Here is a 26539-nt window from a genome sequence, read left to right on the forward strand (position 1 = left end):
GGGTGCAATACTAGCAGATGTAGAGCTTGTAGTAGATGAACCACTGGAGGAATTAACAAATTTGAAGTCTGTAACTATGCCATGAAGTCTGTTGTTGATAAGAATCTGACCGTTGCGAAGTTTTATAGCCTTACGGTCTATGTAAGTCTCGATTAGATAATTTATTAAGACTGTAAAATCATACAGCAATCACAATATATAATACAGTTAAGTCTGACTAGTCGAGTCACTGTCCATGAGGTGTCTTGGCGCCAACAACTCTCTCTCCACGTTCCCCGGACTCCGTAATCTCTCGTTGAGTCTCGCGTGATCTCACAACTTCCCCTTCCTTCTTGTGAATAGTCCCTGGGCTATTCATTATGTGAAATCTTGCTGGCTTCTTTACTAAACGTCCATGTCTGGTGACGGTAACATTGTCTGGAGCCCTCTCTTCAGATTGACCCTCTACGGATTGGTTATCAGTGGCTGCTTGCTCGTCTCGCCTATTAAAAACTCGGCGTCTCTTTCTCAGCTTGCCAGAGTGCCCTACCCATGGGGTAGCAGTTGCCATTGCTTGCTCACAACGGGATAGTCGCTGCCTGGACACATTCAATAGTTCTGCAGTGTTGTCATCTTTCAACTGGATCACTGCATTCGTTGAAGTTAGGGACTTCACCACAAATGGTCCCTTAAACAAACGATCTAACTTGAACCTAGGTTCTGTCTTCAGCATAACTAAATCCCCTACCTGCAACTCTACTTCTTTGCTTCTTCGGTCATAATATTTCTTCTGTTCTTTCTGTTTCTTACTAATATTCTGCTTGGCCACACTACGAGCTTGTTTCAACTCCATGGCTAGCTCTTTGCCATACTCTGTCTCCACAACAGGATACCTTGTAACTGGCACTTGAAACTCTAACTGACTTGGTAACTGGGGGTCCCTACCATACAGTAAATAAAATGGTGACATGCCTGATGATGCATGTGGTGTTGCTCTGTAAGCTAGCAACACTGGACCTAACAATTGATCCCAGTCATGGCCTCCCTTATTGACTACCTTTGACAGCATCTGCTTCAAGGTCCGATTGAAGCGTTCTACGAGACCATCAGTTTGGGGATGGCCCCCTGATGTGGGTAGCTGCCTCACACCTAGAAGTTCAGCGGTTTCCTGTAGAACATCAGACAAGAACTCGGCCGCTCTGTCATGTATGATCTTATTGGGTACTCCATGTCTCCACACCAAGTCCTGTAAACACTTAGCTACAGTCTCTGCCCGCCTGTTGGATAACGCATACACTTCGGGCCACTTACTTAAATAATCTTGAAACACAAGGGCATACCTGTTGCCACTCTTACTGACATCTAACTCAACAAAGTCCATTCCAATCATGTCAAATGGGCCTCCAACTGGTATACTCACAAGGGGTGGTTTCCCTCTGTTGCCCTGTCCTTTTACTGATGCACAAGTTACACAAGAGGAGCACTTCTTGTACACATCACTTCGTAGTCCACTCCAGTAATAATACTGCTTGATTCGTTGTACCATCTTCTTCGCAGCAAAATGTCCTGCAAATGGCAGATCATGATGTTCATCCAGTAACTTCTGTCTTAAATGAATTGGTACCACTACACATCTGTGATCACACACTTCAGGACCTTCATAATAAAGAATACCATCTACCACATAGTATCCCTTCTTGGCTAAACCAACCACAACATTGGCATCACGAGGATCAGATGGTAGTGTCTTGTCAGTAAGGAAATCAATCAGTCTTGCCAGTTCTGGGTCCTTACACTGATCTGTCTGCACTTGTCGCAGAGTTGAATCTGGTTCTGACAACTGTAATACATCACTTCCTTCTACTGAAACACTGGTACCATCACTGTTACCCTGACTGGGAGCTCTCGACAAAGCATCTGCCACGACATTAGTAACTCCAGGCTTGTACTCAATCTTCACGTTAGGCAGGAACCTGGCTAGCCGTAAATACCAACGAGCAAGTAAGCCTTTTGTCTGGCTCTTCAAGTGAACTATAAATGCACTTACTAAAGGCTGGTGATCAGTATACACTGTGAATGGTTGCCCGAGCAGGTAGACTTCAAAGTGTTCCACAGCATAAACTAGAGCTGCCACTTCCAACTGTGTTGGTGCATACTTCTGCTCTGCATTATTGGTTTGCCTACTGGCATAAGCTATGGGGTGCCTTCGACCCTCATCATCGAGCTGTTCAAGCACTGCTCCAAAACCTAACAGGCTGGCATCTGTCCACACAAAGAATTGTCTTGACAAATCTGGTGGGCTCAAAACTGGTGCTGATACTAGCTTCTCTTTCAATTCTCTAAATGCCTTCTCACAATCTGGACTCCACTTAAACTGCACTATACCACCACTAACTGGGTCCTTACGTGTTAGTGCTGTTAATGGTCTGGCCACAGCTGCCAAGCTCTGTATGTGTCTCCTATAGAAATTCAACATACCCAAAAACCTTCTCACTGACTTACAGTCTGTTGGCTGGGAATATTCCACAATTGCCTTCACCTTCTCCTGATTAGGGGTCACTCCCTCTGATGATATGGTGAATCCGAGGTACACAACCTCCTTCCTGGCAAACAGACACTTACTGGGCTTGAGACACAGTCCTGCATCCTTAAGTCTATCCAATACAAGTCCCACATCTCTCAAGTGGTCCTCAAAGGATGCCGACACTACCAGAATATCATCCAGGTAAACAAATACTGACTCCCATTCCTTGCCACTGAATAGTTTGTTCATTAATCTCTGGAATGTCGCTGGCGCATTTGTCAGGCCAAAAGGCATACGACGGTACTGGTAAAGTCACAAATGGCAGGTGAAGGCTGTCTTTGGCTTTGACTGTTCCTCCATCTTCACCTGGTGATAACCTTTCATCAGGTCGAGAGTTGTGAAGTACTTGCCCTCCCTTCTACCAATAGCGTCCACCAGCTCATCCACTCTGGGCATGGGGTATCTATCAGCTACAGTATCCTTATTCACTTGTCTGTAATCAACACACACTCTTAATGTCCCATCTTTCTTACGCACCAGCACCAATCCTGATGCATAAGGACTAGTTGATGGCTCGATACATCCAGTTGTCTCTAACTTGATTAACTCATCTTCAAGTTCCTTCCTGAGAACATACGGCAGACGTCTTGGAGAAGTCTTCACTGGTTTTGCCTCACCAGTATCTATGACATGCTCCACCAGACCTGTCTCTCCAAGCTCTGTGTCTTCTAGAGCAAAACAACTATGCTTACACAACAATAATTGTTTAAACTTGCCACACTCCTCTTCAGAACAGGCACCACCAATTACTAACTGGCTCTCTAGCTCTGCTTTCCTCTTGCTGACCTCATCCTCAGTGAGTTCGTCAAGCCTTGCAACATCTACTGGTATTGGGTCTGTGTTGCTCCACACTGGGTCATCTTGACTAACAAGTTCCACCTCTTCCACACTGCCCATTGTTGTGCCTTGTTCAATCGCTAATGGCTCACCACTCCAGTTTGTGATAGCTAGCACTCCTGATGTGCTGCTGTTCCACACCTCTTCAGTAAAATCACACTGTAAGTTAGCCACCGTCTCACTTGGTGTAACCATTCCAATTGTCTGAAGATCACATACAGGTGTACTCACCACATTCACTTGTACAACCTTAGTTTGGAATGGTCCAATACGCAGGTGCTTGTCTAGTACCATAGTCCTACTTGTGTCTGTACTAGGAGAAGTAGATACACACGCATTTGTGCTAGGAGTAACTGTTGCACACACATTTGTGCTAGATGCTACACTCACTTCTGTATTAGAGGATACCGGTGTACACACCACTGAGTTAGGGGTTACTGTTTCTGTGTTGTTAGTGTCCTGTGAAGTAGCAACTTCCTTCACAGCTGGTCTGACCATCTGACCGCTGGGATGAGTGATTAAAAACCCAAACTTCTCTAAACAATTAGTCCCAAGTACTAGTCCACAGTTCCACAACTCACCATTCCAAAGTGGTCTATTGGAGTTCAAAACATAACATGGAACCTGTAGAGTCCTGTCTGTGCCTTCAACTGACACCTTGAGTTTCACTAGAGCCACAACGCCCAACTCTGTTCCATTAGCTCCTATTGGCTGTCTGTCTAGCTTCAGGTTCCTTGTCTGGTACTGTTCCTTTGTCCATCCTTGGGCCTCACGCACCTTAGGAAGCAATTCTCTGCGAACAATAGACACTTGGGCTCCATGGTCCAATAGTGCCCTTGTCTTAACACTATCCACAATTATATCTACCTTGTAAGTTGGACCTCTGGTAGGTACCTCAGCAACTTCAATTTCACTACCAGTACCAGCACTCACTGTCCTCATCCATGGGTCAACAGACTCCTTGCTAAGCTCTTGGGTAAGCTCAGATTCTATCACATTGGCTCCTGCCTTCTGGGTCACTTCTGGACAATCTTTAGCCATGTGTCCCTTCAACTTACACTTATAACACTTGGTGTGTTGCATACTAGCTTCACTCTGTAGAGTAGTCTTCACTGTACCACTCTTCCTATGGGTAGAATCCTTAGAGGTTGTGCCTTTGCCTTCATCAGGCTTCTTACCACTAGTAATGTCACTACTTCTCTTAGTAGATGTATAATGTCTACCACCAGGTGGCTTCTCAATTGTCTCCTGACTGCGACGCTTTCTCTCAGCTACTGCTGATTCGGCTCTAAGCAATTTCAATAACAGTTCCTGAACTGAGCCATCTGTAATCTCCTTGACCTCTTGCTGCAGCTCTATTGGCACCTTATTCCATAAGATGGACTCTAGAATACTATCACCAAGCTTCTCAGGAGCCATTCTCTGATACTCACGCATAGCATTCAATAGTCCTTGTGCAGATCCAAATTGATCATAATGGAGTTCATTACACCTCTGGTAAGCAGTTCGGGGGTCAACATGCACTCCATATTGCCCTTGGAACACTTTCACAATACTCTTCCAATCTGCTTTCTGCTCAGTAGTAAGGGTCCTCTGCCATGTAGCCTTGGCAGGGCCACTCACAAACCAGGAAAACCATCTAGCTCTCATGTCATCTGTCCATCCACAGTCGTTTGTGGCTTCTTCAAAGTCATCAAGCCACACCTCAAATGTGCCGTCCTCAGCTCGCTTGCCTGAAAACTTCTCAACACGACTGGACACTTCTCTGAAGCCTGGGGGGTGGGGACGTGCTGCACTACGTCTTGGTACCTGGGTCGACCTACGACTAGAGGTCGTACTTCCAGCAGACTCGGACGAAGATGACTCGGAACCATCGTGCTCTGACACTTCTGACTCTTTCTTGCCTGAGAGTTCCGTTGTCTTTCTATTAGGGGAGCCCTTCTGCAACTTCGATATTCCGTCGTGAAGTTTCTTCACTTCTGCTTTCAATGCATCACGCTCTTGCTTAAATTCAGCTATTGCCTGTTCACTAGCTTGCGCACGAGCCTCCGCTTGTTCTAATAGACGCGCGCTGGCCAGCCGCTCGTCTTGTGCGTGCGCTAATTCAAATTCACACTTCATAAATTGTTTAACAAGTGAACCTTTCTTACGACAGCGTGTGCATATAAAGGACAAACACTTTGTGCGACACCTCACCAGTGCATCATACAGCGTGCTATCCGGGCGTTCACATTCTCTGATGCAGTCCACGTGTTCCCAGTCTTCGCACAACTCGCACTGAAATGCCTTATCTGAGTTGCCAACATCTTCCTTGCAAACCACACAGGGATAATCCATAACTATCCGAACTCTACTTCACTTTGGGTCGATGTGTGAAAATCGGCAATATCTCGGTGGGGTCCTCCAAGTTGTAAGTCTCGATTAGATAATTTATTAAGACTGTAAAATCATACAGCAATCACAATATATAATACAGTTAAGTCTGACTAGTCGAGTCACTGTCCATGAAGTGTCTTGGCGCCAACAACTCTATCTCCACGTTCCCCGGACTCCGTAATCTCTCGTTGAGTCTCGCGTGATCTCACACTATTCCTTGTTGAATAAGGTTCCAACGTTCATGAAGAAGGATTGATTCTATCTTTCTCTCTTCAGGTGTCATGTCAGGTTTAATCAGGATAGGTTTTTTGGTTTTGCTTCTGTTGAATAAGACAGTGCTGGCATCAAGTGTACGGAGAAATTTAACTAGTATTGGTCTTGGACGATTGTTATCAGCTGAGAATTTTCTAATGTATTGAACAAATAAGTTAGCATGGTAGAGTCAAGGTATTCAAATGATTTCTTAATCAAATCAAGTACTCGGTTAGCTTTGGTAGTAGCTTGAGTGGTGTGATGGTGGAATTTGAGCTGATCGTCAAAAACAATACCGAGGTCGCTGTGCGTTGCATTGATGTCAATAAATATTCCGTTGAGACAGTAAGGACCATAGTGGTGGGCTGGGCCGAAGTGAAGGTGTTTGCACTTGGAAATATTAAAATTCAAAAGCCACTGTTGTGACCATCTTTGAAGTAAGTCTAAGTCACTCTGTAACGCAGTATAGTCTTCTCTATTTCTAATGACTCGAAAGATTTTTGTATCATCAGCAAACAATAGCACCGGACTTGATACAATTGATGGTATCTCATTTACAAACATACAACTCGTACAAAAATCGATTAGTGAGCGTGGCTCCACGTAAGCTTGTAGACAGCAACGGATACAATTTTGTGTTACAGACTGCACATACTAATGAACGGGCGTGGCTGAGCGTATGTTTGTAACGTGATAAGTGGGCGTGGCTCACGAAAGAGCTACGCGGATAGCGTCTATAAGTTTCCACGTCGTCAAACGAACAATTTCGTTTCCAATCTGGATAATTTGTAAACCGGGTCTGACCCGGATGACCCTGAGAAAATGTGACCCGGTTGACCCAGATGACACGGATGACCCGACCCGGTTTCAACGCTGATGCCGAGAGCGACCGTATTGACTTTCGTTTCAGTAAACTCCAGTAGCAGAGGTTAAGCTACTCCAAATAGGACTGTAGTTTCCCGTTCTGAGGTTTTCGCTTTTCGGTGCGGGCGGGAGGCTTATTATCATTATTCATTATTAAAGATTCGACTGCTCTATTAGAGAATCTCGATCTTCAGAGGATTTCAAGGTCATGAAAATAGTTTTTTTTTTTGCAAGCTAGCAACCATTAGAACCGTTCATTTTAGGTTTTAGCAATGCAAAATAAAAGGCTCCATGAGAAGTTTCAGCACAGGAAGTGGTTTTGGAAAAATAATGACGATAATGTAATGCGGGTGCCCAGACGTGATGCGGACGGAGGACGGGAAACTACACTCTCATTTGGAGTGGCCTTATCACGTATATCGAAGTATTTGGCCAAATCCATCACGAGACGATGAACTAACTGACATGCGAACGGGAAGCCGGTTACAACTGTGGGACACATTCCTAGGAAGATCAAGATCTCCAAAGTCAGCTCGATCTTTATTGCATGGTGGTACGAGCTGACCTTCATCTCAAGTTCTAGTTACTCAATGTACTCAGTCGTGTGATCATCTAAAGTAATTGGCGAAAAAACTTTGACGAATTGAACGCTACCGTAGGCGGGAAAGTTACGCGTGGGAAAAGTTTCGCAAACTTCGCGATTGTAGTAGTTATTGCGAAACTTTTACTCCGGTATACAAAGTAGAGTGCAATTCGCGAAACTTTTCCCACGCGTAACTTTCCTCGCCTACGGTATTCGCCAAAGTTTTTATCGCTAAAGTTTTTTTTACTATACGGTAATTAAGGCCTGAGCTTTGGTACTTTGAATTTTCCACTCAAACGTTACCAGACAACAATACTGTATCACACATAATAGAAGCCGAGATAGAAGCTATGGTTGTAGTACAGTAAGCTATGGCTGTAGTGCAGTAATCGATGATCCATGATTGTATTATTCACTAGTATAGAGTTTTTTTTTGTTTTTTTTTTTATGGTATATCGAATAAATAGACAGTTACTATTATTAGACACAGGGTTGCTATGACAGTGGATCGCCTACGTTAATTTAGATTTCGCTATTTGGTCATTGTATTTTTTTCCCCGGGCTGGATGGACTGCCCTTGCCTACCACCCCCAGCACAAAGAAAGCACGTGCTGGACAACTGAATAAAAAGGACCAGATTGCTAAAAGTTTAAAAGTCCCTGTGCTCATCAATGTGGCCCATGTCAGGAGAGGCATCAGAGGAGCAATATAGTTGTGACTTCATGCTTTAGCCACTTTATTCTAAATTATGAATCACAATCATTGTTCTAGAGATACTTGTTGTAATTAATCAATATGTTGGAAACATGGAGTAATTTATCATACAGTACGATAGTACTGTATAGTAGGGACATCCAAGGTGTGGGGGCGATCCATGATATAACATAACCCAAAAACCTGCCGCAATGTTTTCTCACAATGACATGACAGTATTGGTTGGGTAAAACCAAGCCCAAAAGTGTCTTCAGATTGACCTGAAACATTTCCGTCAAGTTGCTACAGAATCTTTTTTTTAATATTATTCAATAGAATTTTCTACTGCATGCCTGCCTGCCTGCTTGCCTGCTTGCCTGCCTGCCTGCCTGCCTGCCATATCAGATACTGCCTAGTAGTGACACATCATGAGTATTTAAGTCATAATGCGTTACTTTATCATCTCTCTAAATACAATCCCTGAATATGTCATTTGTGTACAGAGCAATCTGTCACAAGAAGTGACCTGAGTAAGGCTTCAGCGTATTATTGTTAACCATTAATATTGTTCACTATTGTTAACCGTATGTATAGTGAAACCTCATTTAGTGGCCACCACTTTAATAAAACCACCTCATTATATTGGTCGCCTATAGAAGATTCTAAATGTAGATAAACAGTACTTTATGACCTCATTAATAAGGCCACCTTGTTATTCAGGCCAAATTTTTTTTGGTCCCAGAGCTGGCCCTATAAATGAGGTTTTACTGTATTTATGTGCATTTTTATTTTTTGTAACTGTTCTTCTTCAGGTTTATTGATTGGCACTATGAAGCATTGTTGACTGGTCCATGCATAATATGGTGACTTGAAATGCTAAAACGGTACGTAGCATGTCTTGTATGCACATGTTGTAATGTGTCCACACATCTTAGAAATAATTATAACTGTATTTTCTATAAATACTCAGTTCTATTGTGCCACTGGGTCATAAGTGGATTGAGTATGGATCATCCAGGACAATTTGGGTCACATTTTGTCCTGGCCAAGTCCACTGACAGAATATACAAGATCAGATCACTTGCATAAATTACGGTGGAACTTGTGTATTGCCACCTTCACTCAATAAACAGGTAGCAGTGTATAAATCCTCGATTTGGAATGGCTTTTCGAGAGAGGTTGTCTTTCTATACTGGTGGCCATTAAGACAGGTTGTACTGATGGAGTGTACATACTAGAGATGTAACAATATCCTCCACTTAGTGTCGTTTCATAGTGATGAAATGGAGATTATGTATTGTTGTATTTAAATACTACAATGGCGGATCCAGGATGGGGAATTTGGGGCAAATCCCCCCCCCCCCTCCCCTCTTCAAGAAATTGCATACAAGATCGAGATACTCTAATAGAGCAGTCAATTACTCTAATAAAGCAGTCACAATGTTCATGAGCATAGGCGGATCTGAGGGGGGCCAAGGGGTACTGTGCCCCCTTGGCCCTTCTCTGGCCCCTCTTGGACCTACAGTACCATATGTATACCAGAAACTAGAGTCATGCATTCACACTGCATTTAGAAGTATAGAAAGCCAATGGGCAAATAGAAGACAACGCTTATAAATGTGCCTAACATTTATAGTTAAACTGTACACCGTAAAGAAAGTGAGGCAAATAAATTTGAATTTTTGTGCAAAGATTGAGATACTCTAATAGAGCAGTCACTACTCTAATAGAACAGTCGCAATTCTGATGTCATCAATTTACAAATTTTACAAATCGTAACAATGTCAGCTACTGATTTGGTATACACTTTACCATCAAACAGGTTATCTCAGATAGGCTAATCTAATCAAAAACAGCCATACTGTAAAAAAAGGAGTGCGGCCCTTGAAAAGGCTATGGTGAAAAAAGATGTGAAATCCAAGGTGGCCGCCAAGAAATGGCTGTGATGGTAGGTTAATGGTAAAAATTTTAATAACAACAATTCAGGTGAATTTGGTGCCGCTCGGTCAATTGGCACAAAATTCACCTGAATTGTCGTTATTAAAATTTTTACCATTAACCTACCATCACAGCTATTTCTTGGCCGCCACCTTGGATTTCACATCTTTTTTCACCATAGCCTTTCAAGGGCCACACTCCTTTTTTTACAGCTTGGCTGTTTTTGATTAGATTTCACTTCTTTTTGTATTTGTATACCCCAAAGATGGCCTATGGCCAGCTTTGGGGCTTTTTAACCTATATATTTTTCTTTACCACAGGAAAAAGAAAAAGATGAAGCAGATTTTATAAACACCTTAACTCATTCTGATTTTATCAGTAAATGTACAAATTATATATATAATGCATATATCAAGAGTTCATAATATAAAAAGAGAGCATATAATTACATGTCAATTAATCCCCACAGGATAATTTGCAGCTGATCTCTCTACTGGGTGACTTGAAATGTAGCTGAAATCTCTACAGGGTGATCTGCTTGTACGTAGATGAACTCTTTACAGGATTCTCTCCACAGGGTGAGTTGACTCTAGCTGAACTCTCTGCAGGGTTATCTGTTTGTAGTTGAATTCTCTACAGGGTGATTCGTTTGCAGCTGAACTCTCTACAAGGTATCTTCTTCTAGCTGATCTGTCTACAGGGTGACTTGTTTCTAGCTGGTCTCTCTACAGGACGATTTGTTTGTAGCTGAATTCTCTACAGGGTGATTTATTTGCAGCTGAACTCTCTACAAGGTGACTTCTTCTAGCTGAACTCTCTACAGAGTGATTGATTTTTTGCAGCTGAACTCTCTACATGGTGGTTGCTTTGTAGCTGAACTCTCTAATAGGTGACTTCTTCTAGCTGAACTCTCTACAGGGTGATATTTTCATAGCTAAACTCTCTACAGGATGATTTGTTTGCAGCTGAACTCTCTACATGATGATTTCTTTGTAGCTGAACTCCCTACAAGGTAACTTCTTCTAGCTGATCTATCTACAGGGCGATTTGTTTGTAGCTGAGTTCTCTACAGGGTGTTTGTTTGCAGCTGAACTCTCTACATGGTAGTTTCTTTGTAGCTGAACTCTCTACAAGGTAACTTATACTACCTTATCTCTCTACAATGTGACTTGTTTCCAGCTGATCTGTGATTAGTTTGTATCTGAACTCTGTACAGGCTGATTTGTTTGCAGCTGAACTCTCTACAAGGTAACTTCTTCTAGCTGATCTGTCTACAGGGTGACTTGTTTCTAGCTGGTCTCTCTACAAGACAATTTGTTTGTAGCTGAATTCTCTACAGGGTGATGTGTTTGCAGCTGAACTCTCTACATGGTGGTTGCTTTGTAGCTGAACTCTCTAAAAGGTGACTTCTTCTAGCTGAACTTTCTACAGTGTGATTTTTTCATAGCTGAACTCTCTACAGGATGACTTGTTTGCAGCTGAACTCTCTACATGATGATTTCTTTGTAGCTGAACTCTCTACAGGGTGATTTCTTTGTAGCTGAACTCCCTACAAGGTAACTTCCTCTAGCTGATCTATCTACAGGGCGATTTGTTTGTAGCTGAACTCTCTACAGGTGATTTGTTTGTAGCTGAACTCTCTACAAGGTGATACTTCTAGGTGATCTCTCTACAGGATGACTTGTTTCTAACTGAACTCTCAACAGGGTGATCTGTTCATAGCTGAACTTTCTACTGGGTGATTTGTTTTCAGCTAAACTCTCTACATGGTGGTTTCTTTGTAGCTGAACTCTCTACAAGGTAACTTATACTACCTGATCTCTCTACAATGCGACTTGTTTCCAGCTGATCAGTGATTTGTTTGTATCTGAACTCTGTACAGGCTGATTTGTTTGCAGCTGAACTCTCTACGTGGCGGTTTCTTTGTAGCTGAACTCTCTACATGGTGACTTCTTCTAGATGATCTCTCTACAGATGATTTGTTTGCAGCTGAACTCTCTACATGGTGGTTTCTTTGTAGCTGAACTCTCTACAAGGTAACTTCTTCTAGCTGATCTTGCTACAGGGTGATTTGTTTGTAGCTGAATTCTCTACAGGGTGATTTATTTGCAGCTGAACTCTCTACAAGGTAACTTCTTCTAGCTGAACTCTCTACAGAGTGATTGATTTTTTGCAGCTGAACTCTCTACATGGTGGTTGCTTTGTAGCTGAACTCTCTAATAGGTGACTTCTTCTAGCTGAACTCTCTACAGGGTGATATTTTCATAGCTAAACTCTCTACAGGATGATTTGTTTGCAGCTGAACTCTCTACATGATGATTTCTTTGTAGCTGAACTCCCTACAAGGTAACTTCTTCTAGCTGATCTATCTACAGGGCGATTTGTTTGTAGCTGAGTTCTCTACAGGGTGTTTGTTTGCAGCTGAACTCTCTACATGGTAGTTTCTTTGTAGCTGAACTCTCTACAAGGTAACTTATACTACCTTATCTCTCTACAATGTGACTTGTTTTCAGCTGATCTGTGATTAGTTTGTATCTGAACTCTGTACAGGCTGATTTGTTTGCAGCTGAACTCTCTACAAGGTAACTTCTTCTAGCTGATCTGTCTACAGGGTGACTTGTTTCTAGCTGGTCTCTCTACAAGACAATTTGTTTGTAGCTGAATTCTCTACAGGGTGATGTGTTTGCAGCTGAACTCTCTACATGGTGGTTGCTTTGTAGCTGAACTCTCTAAAAGGTGACTTCTTCTAGCTGAACTTTCTACAGTGTGATCTTTTCATAGCTGAACTCTCTACAGGATGACTTGTTTGCAGCTGAACTCTCTACATGATGATTTCTTTGTAGCTGAACTCTCTACAGGGTGATTTCTTTGTAGCTGAACTCCCTACAAGGTAACTTCTTCTAGCTGATCTATCTACAGGCGATTTGTTTGTAGTTGAACTCTCTACAGGTGATTTGTTTGTAGCTGAACTCTCTACAAGGTGATCTTTCTAGGTGGTCTCTCTACAGGATGACTTGTTTCTAACTGAACTCTCAACAGGGTGATCTGTTCATAGCTGAACTTTCTACTGGGTGATTTGTTTTCAGCTAAACTCTCTACATGGTGGTTTCTTTGTAGCTGAACTCTCTACAAGGTAACTTATACTACCTGATCTCTCTACAATGCGACTTGTTTCCAGCTGATCTGTGATTTGTTTGTATCTGAACTCTGTACAGGCTGATTTGTTTGCAGCTGAACTCTCTACATGGCGGTTTCTTTGTAGCTGAACTCTCTATATGGTGACTTCTTCTAGATGATCTCTCTACAGGGTGACTTGTTTCTAGCTGAACTCTCTACAGGTGATTTGTTTGCAGCTGAACTCTCTACATGGTGGTTTCTTTGTAGCTGAACTGTCTACAAGGTAACTTCTTCTAGGTGATCTTGCTACAGGGTGATTTGTTTGTAGCTGAATTCTCTACAGGGTGATTTATTTGCAGCTGAACTCTCTACAAGGTAACTTCTTCTAGCTGAACTCTCTACAGAGTGATTGATTATTTTTGCAGCTGAACTCTTTACATGGTGGTTGCTTTGTAGCTGAACTCTCTAATAGGTGACTTCTTCTAGCTGAACTCTCTACAGGGTGATATTTTCATAGCTGAACTCTCTACAGGATGATTTGTTTGCAGCTGAACTATCTACATGATGATTTCTTTGTAGCTGAACTCCCTACAAGGTAACTTCTTCTAGCTGATCTATCTACAGGGCGACTTGTTTGTAGCTGAGTTCTCTACAGGGTGTTTGTTTGCAGCTGAACTCTCTACATGGTAGTTTCTTTGTAGCTGAACTCTCTACAATGTGACTTCTTCTAGCTGAACTCTCTACAGGGTGACTTGTTTCTAGCTGAACTCTCTACAGGTGATTTGTTTGCAGCTGAACACTCTACATGGTGGTTTCTTTGTAGCTGAACTCTCTACAAGGTAACTTCTTCTAGCTGATCTTTCTACAGGGTGATTTGTTTGTAGCTGAATTCTCTACATGGTGATTTATTTGCAGCTGAACTCTCTAAAAGGTGACTTCTTCTAGCTGAACTCTCTACAGAGTGATTGATTTTTTTGCAGCTGAACTCTCTACATGGTGGTTTCTTTGTAACTGAACTCTCTACAGGGTGATTTGTTTGTAGCTGAACTCTCTACAGGGTGATCTGTTCGTAGCTGAACTCCCTACATAGTAACTTCTTCTAGCTGATCTTTCTACAGGACGATTTGTTCGTAGCTGAGTTCTCTACAGGGTGATTTGTTTGCAGCTGAACTCTCTACATGGTAGTTTCTTTGTAGCTGAACTCTCTACAATGTGACTTCTTCTAGCTGAACTCTCTACAGAGTGATTGATTTTTTTGCAGCTGAACTCTCTACATGGTGGTTTCTTTGTAACTGAACTCTCTACAGGGTGATTTGTTTGTAGCTGAACTCTCTACAGGGTGATCTGTTCATAGCTGAACTCCCTACATAGTAACTTCTTCTAGCTGATCTTTCTACAGGACGATTAGTTCGTAGCTGAGTTCTCTACAGGGTGATTTGTTTGCAGCTGAACTCTCTACATGGTAGTTTCTTTGTAGCTGAACTCTCTACAATGTGACTTCTTCTAGCTGATCTCTCTACAGGGTGACTTGTTTCTAGCTGAACTCTCTACAGGGGATTTGTTTGCAGCTGAACTTTCTACACGGTGGTTTCTTTATAGCTGAACTTTCTACAAGGTGATACTTCTAGCTGATCTCTCTACAGGATTACTTTTTCCTAACTGAACTCTCAACAGGGTGATCTGTTCATAGCTGAACTTTCTACTGGGTGATTTGTTTACAGCTTAACTCTCTACATGGTGATTTCTTTGTAGCTGAACTCTCTACAAGGTAACTTCTTCTAGCTGATCTTTTTACAGGGCATGTTTGTTTGTAGCTGAGTTGTGATTAGTTTGCAGCTAAACTCTCTACATGATGGTTTCTTTGTAGCTGAACTCTCTACAAGGTGGCTTCTTCTAGCTGATACAGGGTGACTTGTTTCTAGATGAACTCTCTACAGGGTGACTTGCATGTAGCTGAATTGTCTATTAGATTAACTGTTTGTAGCTGAATTCCGTACAGAATATCCTGCAATGTAATATAATTCTGTAATGGATTAAGTTATAAACGTAGCTGAATGCTCTATTAGGGTGACTGTTCTATTAGAGTATCTCGATCTCGCATTTGCTACACGTAGTTGCCTTTCGAATCATAACTCAGTGGTTTGTAATCCGATTGTTCTGTACTACTGCAAGGACTTTCTATGATGATTATTCCAGCTATACACTGATTTTTAGCTCATTGCTCTAAGCGGTTTGCCTGATAGACACGAAAACTAATAGTATTTTTATTCATAAAAATCGATCGCGTAATTTTGACACAGGTTGGGTTTTGTGTCATATCTCCGTGGTCTTTATCCCGATTCCTTTCTAACCACAACAAGGCACTCCTACGATGGTTGCTCCATCTACATAGCAATTTTCAACTGATTCCTCAAAGGAGTTTACCCTGTAGGCGTGACAGACCTTCGACCTTATTTTACGCAAATAATCGGTCATAACTCCGTGAATGTTCATCGGATTCCTACCAAAGTTGGTACAGATATCCGCCTTAATGAGCCCTTTAAGTGTGCCAAATTTCAGCCCGATCCGAGCACGCATTCGTGTTTTATGGCGGATTTTGCGAAATGTGCAAAATGAAGAAGTAGAAGAAGAAAAAAACGAAGAAATTAAAACGAGATTTTGTTCGCTCGTATCTCGGAAATGGCTGGAGCGATTTTCTTCAAATTTGGTGTGTAGACTCCCCTTGCTGGCCGGCACCTCTCTAGCAAATGTGGTTCCAATCGGATAAGGGATCACAGAGCTACACAGGCCCGTAGCCAGGGGGGGTTCGGGGGGTTCGGAAGAACCGCCCTCTTGGGAAAAAGGTCCACAATTTCAGTAAAAAGGTCCACAATTTTAGCAAAAAGGTCCACATTTTTAGTATACAAGTCCAAATTTTCAGTAGCAAAAGTCCATTAGCTCCAGTTTAATAAACACCACTAATAAGAAGCTAAATTAAGTGCTCCGAGTAGCTGGCTCATTCAGTGCTTGTAATGCACTGCAAGATCGAGATACTCTAATAGAGCAGTCAACCACCCTAATAGAACAATCACTCTAATAGAACGGTCACAATTATGTTTTCTTCTAAAATCTGTATGTAATTACTTAATTTATTTACAAAACCATGTTTGTTGCCTTAACTAGAACTTTCATAATATAAAAATTTTGGTGGGCAAGCCCCCCCATGCAGAGCCCATAAATAGCATCCATGCTTCAATGCACGATCCAACAGAGCGTTCAATCTTTCCCATTCTTATTCACTGTGACATTCCAATATATTATAGACACAGATGGTATAATTACAGTAGTATAGTAGAGATATTTCCCAGATGTCATCCAAATAGCTGGTCTTAAGCCTACCTAAAAATTGTTATTTTTATTGACTGAAATGCCACTAAATTCAACCTTTTAGTGTCTATTTTCAAGAAATTTCCTGGGGGGGGCATGCCCCCAGACCCCCCTAGTTTCAGCATGCTTCGCATGCTGGGTGTGCTTCACATGCTGGGTGTGCTTCACATGCTGGGTGTGCTTCACACACCATAATGTAATCCATATAAAAAGGGCCTCAAAAAAGGTCCACTTTTCTTCTAAAAGAACCTACCCAGATAAAAGTCTGGCTACGGCCCTGCTACATAGGTGTGAAAATTGCGTTATCTTTCTTCCTGTTAATATACTCACGGGTGGCACGCCGGCTTCTTGGGCCGCACGACACACTACCGTGTGTCTTGATTTGATAAAGGATAACTAGCTATTATTGTTGTGACCTCATATCAGACAATTCAATGTATTTTAATGTCATTCAGGTACAGTATGAAAATGTACTGTTTGTTAAATTAGAATTTTAAAAATAAAACTGATTCTACAAAAACCTGTTAATTTTAGCAACTTTTATATGCTCACCTGTATAGCACGTATATCATATAGGGGGTGGGTGGGTGCGAGGGTGCGGAGGGGAGGGGTGGTGGGCTGCCCACGCACAAGAAGTGGTTGACAGTGAAAAAACAGTCTATAAGTATCATACAACTGTTTAAATATATACGTTCTTTGATATTGTATATGCAGTAGTTTGCCAGTGATAGTTATAAACGGCGAAAAGAATGTAATGAATTGCCCGCCCACGCCCAATTTGCGCCTTCGTTAAAATGGCCTTGCTCAAAGACGATTAAATGTCTATGACATAGTTTTCTGTATAAATACTTTGGTTTGTTTATCATGCTGTAATGTTGTGCTGCTGTGTTATGCTATAATAATATTAATGCTTATATCATTTAATGATGTTTGTTTCTATTACTTTAGTGCACGGTGGGAGGTGGAAGCGTCCATGATGACGATTGGGCAATGTGCAAATAAGGTGAATGTATGCTTTGTAAAAAGAAGCCCACGTAGCTGTGCAGGGCTCATCTTCTGTACAGATCAGCTTCTGTATAGTCTTTCATTATTTTATTTTTCCCGAGTGGTAGCCAACGCCCACGCAAAACACAGAAATGGTGTACCAGGGGGGTTGCCAACGCCCACGTAAAACACCCAAATGGTGTGTACGAGACTCCCGATCTTTATGTATTTTTAAAGGCATTTAGTGAGATTGCTAACTAGTAACTACCTGTACAGTTGTTGATCTACATCTTGTTCTAGTTATTTATGATCGATCATTGTTTACTTTGTTAAACTCACTTTCTCCATTATTTTTACATGATTTAGGATTTAGGATTTGGTTTTTAATATATTTGTGTATTTCTGATTGGATTTCTCACATAGCGTACAAGAGTCCCAAGGCATTGGCTACCCCTCTCTTTTTACCAAAAGCCAGTTTATCTCTAGTTGACAAAGATAGTGTGACCATCTAATTATGATATTACAATCTAAATTAAATTCTTGATCACAGATACACATTTCCCTTATTGCTATATGTGGCGCACCACAAAATTAACCAATGTAAACAACCATTACCATACCTTGTAGTGTTTTATTTTTATGTGAATATGTAGTGAAGTGTGTGTGTAGTGTGTGTGTATGTGTGTGTGTGTGTGTGTGTGCGTGCGTGTGTGTGTGTGTGTGTGTGTGTGTGTTTGTGGTGTGTGTGTGTGTGTGTGTAGTGTGTGTGTGTGTAGTGTGTATGTGTGTGTGTGTGTGTGTGTAGTGTGTATGTGTGTGTGTATGTGTGTGTAGTGTGTGTGTATAGTGTGTGTGTATAGTGTGTGTGTGTGTAGTGTGTGTGTAGTGTGTGTGTGTAGTGTGTGTGTGTAGTGTGTGTGTGTAGTGTGTGTGTAGTGTGTGTGTAGTGTGTGTGTAGTGTGTGTGTGTGTGTGTGTGCATGTGTGTGTGTGTGTGTGTGTGTGTGTGTGTGTGTGTGTGTGTGTGTGTGTGTGTGTGGTGTGTGCGTGATAAAGATTTTTTTTAATTCACCAATTTAAATGTCCACAGGTTTGTATGTTGGAGAACTGCAGACAACTAACTTGAAATTTTTTTTAATGACCATTTTTGAAAAATATTTATTTGATTACATGTACAAAATACAAAGATGTATCACGTGATCAAAAAAGTTATTAGCATGATGTACAAGGACTATTGACCATTGAAAAGTTGATGAATTAAACATTCAAGAACGGAATACTTCTCCATTGCAACTCGCCCACGCAATATAGCGCGCGCGTCACTAATGATCAGTGCTCAGCCGGGGTATGCGACTATTGGATTGAGATGGTGATTTTTATAAAATTATTTGTACCGTGTAAAACGTTCGTCACGAACGGTATACCTAGCTGAAGTATTCAAGAAAGGATAGATCTAGCCTGGTATAACCTGGATTCGTTAAAAAGTTCGCGCCTGGATTGTTGGGGTGAGCCAATATTTTCATTGCCAATGGTTCTATGTGTAATGTTAAACCCCCTACTTTGTACCATGAAGAAGGCCGTATTAAGCTGTTACATTTTACGTGAAAGTAGATGTCATGCTGGCCATTCCTGCTAGAACCCGGGAAAGGTTTAAAAGTTATCTGACGCTCCATAACCCATTTGGTTCTACTTGGGGTACTTAGAGATAATGAGTTACTCTCTAGAATTCCTATGGATATAATTACATGAAAATAACAAGGAGAAAACATGCTGACCACCTGGTAGACTCCTGTAAGCGTTCGAGCGTAAATCGGATGGCTGCAGGTTCGAGGCTACCTAGGTCCAGTCATGGATTTTTTCTCCTTTTTCCAACTTTTCAAACACACCTTAAGTAGTTAAAATCTAAGTAGCTAAAGTCTTTGAGCAGGCTGTAGGACCAGGTGTCCTACAGACCTTCAGCACTTGTGCTGTAAAGCATTAATAAAAAATAACAGAGCCTTGAAAACCTTCTTCCAGTGTAGACGCGTGTATCTTGCCAATAAAATTTTTTTTAATTAAAAGTTGCTTAATTGTTAGATTACGATTTTTTTTTTTTGCTCAATCTTCAACTTTTTTCAGCGAGGTGCCCCCTCTCTTTCCAAACTCTGGATCCGCCCCTGTACTATACTATTATATTGCAACTCTAGCACATATTTATAACAGGAATGTTTGTTAACTGTTTAGACATACTGGAGCCACACGCACTCATCTGGATTCTACAAATGGAGTCATACCAACTTGTGACTGCACTTACTCATTACTCCCATTGTGCTTGGATGAATGTACATGCCGACATGTGAGACTTGCTACCATGGCGGGCCACTGGAGAAGATTTTCATAGCAGTTATATGACAGTCATTGTTGTACAATTCTTACATTATTGTTGTGAAAACTATTTGGTATTCACGTGTCCTCTGTATGTTGTAATTGCATGTGTAATTTTGTTTTGGGGTGTTATAAAATGCATGATGACAATTGTAAATTTTTCAAGTGGTTGTGCAAACTTCCTTTTAGGCTAGCTACATGTGCTAATTACTTACAGCTTGTGTCAACAACTGGTAACCGCAGTTGTTCTCTGTGCCATTCTTTAAGCCGCGCCCTTAGAGAGCAAATTACGTGGGGGCGACTAAATTCAAATTTCAAGTCGAACGATGGTAGCTTGTTTTCCATAGAGACATGTGGGTGGAAGGGAGTGCCATTAGGGTCGGAGGAAAAAAAACGATGGTAGCTATGCAGCACCATATAGTTTATAGACTATAATCTATGGCGGCATACTTCTTTGTGGCTACATGCACTGATTAACTATACACAGCGCCAGTTCATCAATAACCAGTGACTACAAATGTGCTTTGCGTCATTCTTTACATTCCGAGTTAAATTCTTATAGAGAGCAAATTACGTGGGGGCGACTAAATTCAAATTTCAATCTAGCCATTCTCGAAAACATGTTTCAATCTCAACGAAATTTTTAGAACAGTTTAAAGACACATTGCCCTACATGCCAAGCGAGTATTGCGGAAAACAACAATATAGGTAGGGTCCGCAACGAGAAAAATCGATATCCTCCAATCAACTACCTAACTATTGTCATGCGTTGGGCTAAGTGTAACTTAAATAACAACAGCGTGGCAGCCAAGTTTGTTACTTTCTTCTGGTAGAAAACGGTACAAATGTCTTAAAATCACGTGATTTTTCGTTGCAGTGGTTCGTAGGGTTCTTCGTATGCCACTGTTCTATACCATATGCGTATTTTGTACCATACGCGTATGATACATACCATATGCGTATACGAGTACGGTACAACCATACGCGTATGGTACGGAAAATCGTACCGTCTGAGTATAGCTAACCTGCGTATAATATCAAGCAGAAGGGTTTTGCACTGCCGTACCTATTGACCAGAGGCGGATCCAGGGGGGTGGGCTTTGGGGGCTGAAGCCCCACCTTCACTTTTAGGCTTTAGCTACTTGATCAATATGCTGAAGATCAGTTATAATGAAATTTTTTCTTAGAATAATTATATGATCACTATTAATACAAATACTCATAAAACCACCTTATAAACATCTTTCCAAGGTATTATCAGTGGATTTATGCTAAATTTTATGTAACAAGGACCCGGATCAGCATTGGAGGTGTACAAGATCGAGATACTCTAATAGAGCAGTCACCTAACTACTCTAGTAGAACATTCACTGGAAGCATATATAGTTGGCTCTGTTATGGATTTTTTTCCAAATCTGCCTGCACCTATACATACAATGAAGTGCATTGGTCTGTTTAAAAGGTTTGATTCATCTACTTGTGTTGCTAATATGTATGGCAATACTTAATTTAGGTACACAATTTCCATTGAAAATGCTCTCAGATTCAATCTTGTATTGTTCACATTTCAAAATTTTCCACTTTCAACATTTATTCTAACATGCACCTATATTGTTGTGCAATTGTGAGAGTACATCATGTGCTTGGTTGTCTGTACCTACCCAAACCTTTCCATTAATGAAATGCTTCAGAGAGCCATACCTATAATCTTTTTGGTGAAGAGGGAGGGGGAAGGGAAGCTAGTCTCGCTTAGCAGTTTCTGTTCAATGAAGATCGAGATACTCTATTACTAGAGCAATCATGTTTTGATCTGATTAGTTATTCTATTCTCTAGAGCTGAGATGTATTTTGCTTTACTGCGATTAAGATATAATTTGTTTTACTGCATGATGCAAACCTATTTATAATAAGGCATTCCTTAAAATAAAAGAATATTAATGGTATGATATCTCGCATGATATAAGTGATGAAACTAACATCTTATTTAGGACAACATATGATAAAAACAATAATTCATCACAATGTTGGCAGATCCAGTCTTGAATTGTGACAAGTCCTGCTGATCTGGTAGGATCTGATGGAATTCTACATAGTCAAAATTAATAAAGATCAATCATCTGGATTGGAAACTTCACAAAAAACATGATATCACCTAGTTACATACAGTATAAGTCTTAAAAGTATAAATCAAAGGAAGGGGATTAAATATAATAAGTCTTGATTTGTATATGTAGTCATTGGTGTATAATCTATAACAAATGTATCTCGTTGTCTGCATGTTTAACAAATGTTACTGTATTTCATTTCATCAAAGAATCTGACAGTTAAATACAATAGTGCCACCACCGGCTCCCATATAATTATGATGGTTTACCTAAGCGCCTGTAGATTATTTTCTTGATGTCTTCTGACTTTTGTACATATTGATTTATTGGCTCATCCGGCTGTCTACTGCCTTATTTGTCATGAATTTTCATCTTGCATTTTATAATAAATGATTTCATTTCTCCACAGTGGAAATGCTATTGCTTTGAAAGTACACAAGCTCGTATATTGTATGTTCTTTAGAATAGTTGTGTTAAAATGTGATCAGATTTGCAAAAAGATACTTTTCCACACATTTTACATACCAGCAAACAAAATGGTGTAACACTTGACTCCTTACACTGATTAACTTGCTCTTAGTATCAAAATGCTGCTAGATACTAGTAACTACACTCATGGATAAATTGCAGGCAATTATAAGGTATATGTTCAAAACTTAAACCTCGAAGTTCAAAAACTGGGTCAAATTTTGTGTGTGAAAAGGGTACCTTTTTGCAAATCCATGCAGTCACAAATTATCTAGCTGTTGCATAGCAACTGCATACACTGAAAATGTATGGTAAATTTTAAATTTTGTTTCTTCTTCCATACAGTACATTGTGGCTGCAATTGTTACACATATATTGCTTCCTATTGGATTCATGATCCATTGTTTAATTGATACAATGAAATTCAAAAAACCAGGCCATTATTACATAATGCTATTCCTCCTTCATACCTGTAATAGAGTAAATGATGTAATGTGATGATGTGACATGATGTAATATTATGTAATTTATGCATACCTGTAATATTAATATTGTGTACTGTAGTTGTAAGAGTTAGTTGTTATTGTATGTTTTCATTTATTGATTAACTAGCATTGTTACCTGCCCTACGTGCAGGTATTATAATAAAAAAATTAATGTAATAGTATAAAATAATTACAAAGACAGCATATTATGATTGCCTTTCTGGGTCATTGAAATTTATGGAGCAAATCACCATCTATTATAATGTAGAACTAAACACAATGCAGCTATATATTCAGTCATAATGCATTGCAACATTTTGGAGCATCAATCATAAAATTGTGCATCGGTAGTGCAAAATAAAGTTGCTGGGAATGATATTTGTACTATGCATAAACTATTTTTGGAGAACCCAGACAAATAAACACTTGCACAATGGAGAGTACTTAAATATCCATAGCACGTGTACCCCTTTTGTTGAAGCAGATAAATTAAATAGTGTGAGCTGTGTATCTCCAAAACATGTTTACAAAGAGGCCTATTCCAGTAAATTCCAATAGGTCTCCAGCATAGCTAGTTGGATAGTATATATTTGTACTATGCATAAACTATTTTTGGAGAACCCAGACAAATAAACACTTGCACAATGGAGAACAGTGAAAATATTCATAGCATGTGTACCCCTTTTGTCCAAGCAGATTAATTAAATAGTGTGAGCTGCGTATCTCCAAAACATGTTTACAAAGAGGATTATTCCAGTAAATTCCAATAGGTCTCCAGCATAGCTAGTTGGATAGTATAAATAAGCTGCAAATAAATACTTTTCACTCACTTGAGTTTTGTAACTTGAAATGAATCTGAACACGGAAGAAATGGATGTTAGTGGTATCAAAGGCAATGGCGGATCCAGGATGGGGCATTTGGGGCAAATGCCCCCCCTCTCCACCTTGTGGAGGAGCCAGCCATGCTTCTGATTAAAACAGCTAGTAAATTTTATGTCAGGCTAACCAAGATCAGTTTAAAACTTACGAAAATATGCACATTTTACTAGCATTTATTACAAATTCACCTGAGACCAAAGCGAACCGAAGTCAAACTAACTGTAAAATAGTCACCCAGCACCTTCGTGCGTACTAAGCGCCTCTAAAAATAATTATCGTGTTGCTGTTGTTTAAGACATTCAGAGCCTTTTAAACAGTTTTAAGACTTCACAACCATCTGAAAAGGCCAAAATGGCAAATATCAACAGTGAGACACCACTAAGAGGTGATTATTTGCTGCTTTAAAAAAGCAGCACTGAACTATAGAGAATATGGTTCTCCCCATGCATGCAACCACCTACAACTTACCCTGTTTGTGCCCCTCCCCTAGCCAGCTCCTGGATCCGCCCCTGAAAGGTGCATCAATAGATGCACGCATAGGTGGCGTGTTGGGAGATATTTCATCTATGAAGAGAGGCAAGAGTGCATCATATTTTGATGGCGAGATAAGCGATGAGCAAAAGAAAATAAGATTGTATGGGTTTGACAGCTCAGTCCGAAAACGGTTATTTGAAGAAACTGGAAAAGCGGTTGTCTTGGGAAATTGTGAAGTCAAGAAAGCTCGCCATGGCAATGAATATGAGGTAAATGTTTAGTAGGATTTAATACAGTTTAGTTAAATTTTTTGCATGTTATAGGTGTTAGTGAGCAAGAAAACTACAATAGAGAAATCTCCTCGAAAGTATGATGTACAGAAAATTGATGATGATTGTAACACTGCATTAAGCGATCTATCTGATATTCCAGAATACACAAAGGTTACTTGTGAAGGCAAGGTGATTGAAGTAGATAATGTTGTTGAAACAGCAAATGGAATAAAGCTACAGAGTGTTACGATTGCAGATAGATCTGGTACAGCTAGAATTGTCTTGTGGGGAGATGATGTAAATATGCTGTCTTCATCCAAATGCTACAAATTTGAAAAGGTCATTGTCAAGGAATTCCGTGATGAGACGCAGTTGTCTGTGTCTAAGAGCAAAATAGATGAAATAGATGACATTGATGCAGTAAATATAAGAGAGCAAGAGAAGGTGCATACCATTGATGAAGCAAAAGTACTTGGTGTACAATTATTTGAAGTGTACAAAGCTTGTCTGAACTGCCGCAGCAAACTGCCACATGGAATTGAAGGAGAATTTGATACTTGTAGCAGATGTGGTATGCTGCAATGCACGGATGAATGCAAAACAGAAGTGACTGCACAAATGATGATTAGATCTGAAAGTTCCAGCAGTGTTGTTACCCTAAAAGCATTTGGAAGAAGCTTACAGGAAATAGCTGGAGAAGAAGTTTCCAGTCCACTTGCACTTTTAAAAGCTACACCTTTCAGTGCAACTCACCAGCATGGAGTGATCCAATCAGTCACCAGAGTGTAGCTTTTGTAGCATGCAACTGCATATGTGATTAAATACTTTATTGACTTGTTAACGCTGTACTAATGATGTGCTTGAAAATCACTATTAATAATTCAATAAGTTTGAGGTTAAATGTACTATTTCATGACATCGAATAGCATGCTGTCACTGAGGCCTGCAGCTGAGTTGGATAACCACATTTGTTTGTAGCATTGGTACCTGCCCTATGTGCAGGACCATCTCCACATTAAACATTTTAATGCCACAAAGAGGGACTAAGTATTAAACACCAGCACTGCTAATGTAGCTATGTAGGGTACATGGTGATGTCACATTTTTTAAAGAGCATGAGGTTTTCTTATGTCATTAATGATGCAAAACACTAAAGTTTATTGTTTGTGGTTTTGACAGGGATGTAGTTTAATTATTCAGTGCATCTTCCCTACCAGTGACTTCAACGTGCTGTATAGAACAAACGAAACCTTTGCTGCTTTACATGAGAACTAATGCAACAATAATTAATATATTGGGAACCAAGCATAAATATTAGTGTCCTATATTTGCTGTGTAGCATGTATGTCGATAGTGCTTTAAAGTACATGATTCTTATGCAGTACATAATAATTTATAGTGAAGCATGCATGCAAGGCTAGCTAATTAGTTAAACTGCATGTGAGCTAAGGCAATTGTATACAGTATACCCTACATTACATACAGGTTGTGTACACACGGTACAGTTTCAGTTTCTACATTTTGATGTTTACCTTACCGACTGTCACAAAGAGAAATGAACTTGAGCATAATTTAAAGCCAACACAATTTGCAGTTATAGTTACTGCATGGCAAGCAAAAGTTCAGAACTTGTCCTATGCACTTTCAGTTCTGATGTTGCAGTGACACATATACCTCTTGCCATACAAAAACCCAGTTTTGAAACACCTGCAGTGTAATTGACCAATAAGGTAATGTATGAATCTTTAGAGTGAAAGCATGTAAGCAGGATAGTGAAACAGTTGTGCCAGGTCAGATGCAGTTCCTCGGTGTAAACTATGGATCTGCATGGTTCCAGTATTATCATTTTTCAGATGCACAGTAGTATTTGTTCAATCATGCAAGCTGCCTATTACTACAGCAGTATTGAGGTAAGTCTGA

The 26539-nt window shown here is 40.4% G+C and overlaps 2 protein-coding genes and 1 long non-coding RNA gene across 5 annotated transcripts in view; 2 read left to right on the forward strand and 1 right to left on the reverse strand.

The window, feature by feature from the left end:
- LOC136250605 (uncharacterized) overlaps nt 1–18935 on the forward strand; it is a 91162-nt gene extending 72227 nt beyond the window's left edge. The window contains exons 3-4 of the long non-coding RNA XR_010698590.1: nt 17538–17592; nt 18663–18935. This is a non-coding gene — a long non-coding RNA (uncharacterized lncRNA). The remainder of the gene's footprint in view (nt 1–17537; nt 17593–18662) is intronic.
- Nucleotides 2816–5940, reverse strand: LOC136250588 (uncharacterized). Of its 3 annotated transcripts, XM_066042812.1 has the most exons (3): nt 4058–5940; nt 3982–3995; nt 2816–3905 (listed from the first exon to the last, which is right to left on the reverse strand). In XM_066042812.1, exons 1-3 carry the CDS (start codon nt 5735–5737, stop codon nt 2816–2818), a joined length of 2784 nt encoding a protein of 927 aa, XP_065898884.1. In that variant the 5' UTR covers nt 5738–5940. The 3 variants fall into 3 exon arrangements, with proteins under 3 accessions (XP_065898884.1, XP_065898882.1, XP_065898885.1); XM_066042810.1 differs by having other exon boundaries at nt 2816–3936; nt 3982–5940; XM_066042813.1 differs by having other exon boundaries at nt 2975–3128; nt 3181–5940.
- A 5452-nt stretch (nt 18936–24387) lies between the features above and the next one.
- Nucleotides 24388–25537, forward strand: LOC136250589 (uncharacterized). The gene is made up of 2 exons (XM_066042814.1): nt 24388–24616; nt 24671–25537. Exons 1-2 carry the CDS (start codon nt 24440–24442, stop codon nt 25406–25408), a joined length of 915 nt encoding a protein of 304 aa, XP_065898886.1. The 5' UTR covers nt 24388–24439; the 3' UTR covers nt 25409–25537.
- The last annotated feature ends 1002 nt before the right edge of the window (nt 25538–26539 follow it).

This window comes from Dysidea avara, chromosome 3 (genome assembly GCF_963678975.1).
Source record: "Dysidea avara chromosome 3, odDysAvar1.4, whole genome shotgun sequence".
Classification (NCBI taxonomy): Eukaryota; Metazoa; Porifera; class Demospongiae; order Dictyoceratida; family Dysideidae; genus Dysidea; species Dysidea avara.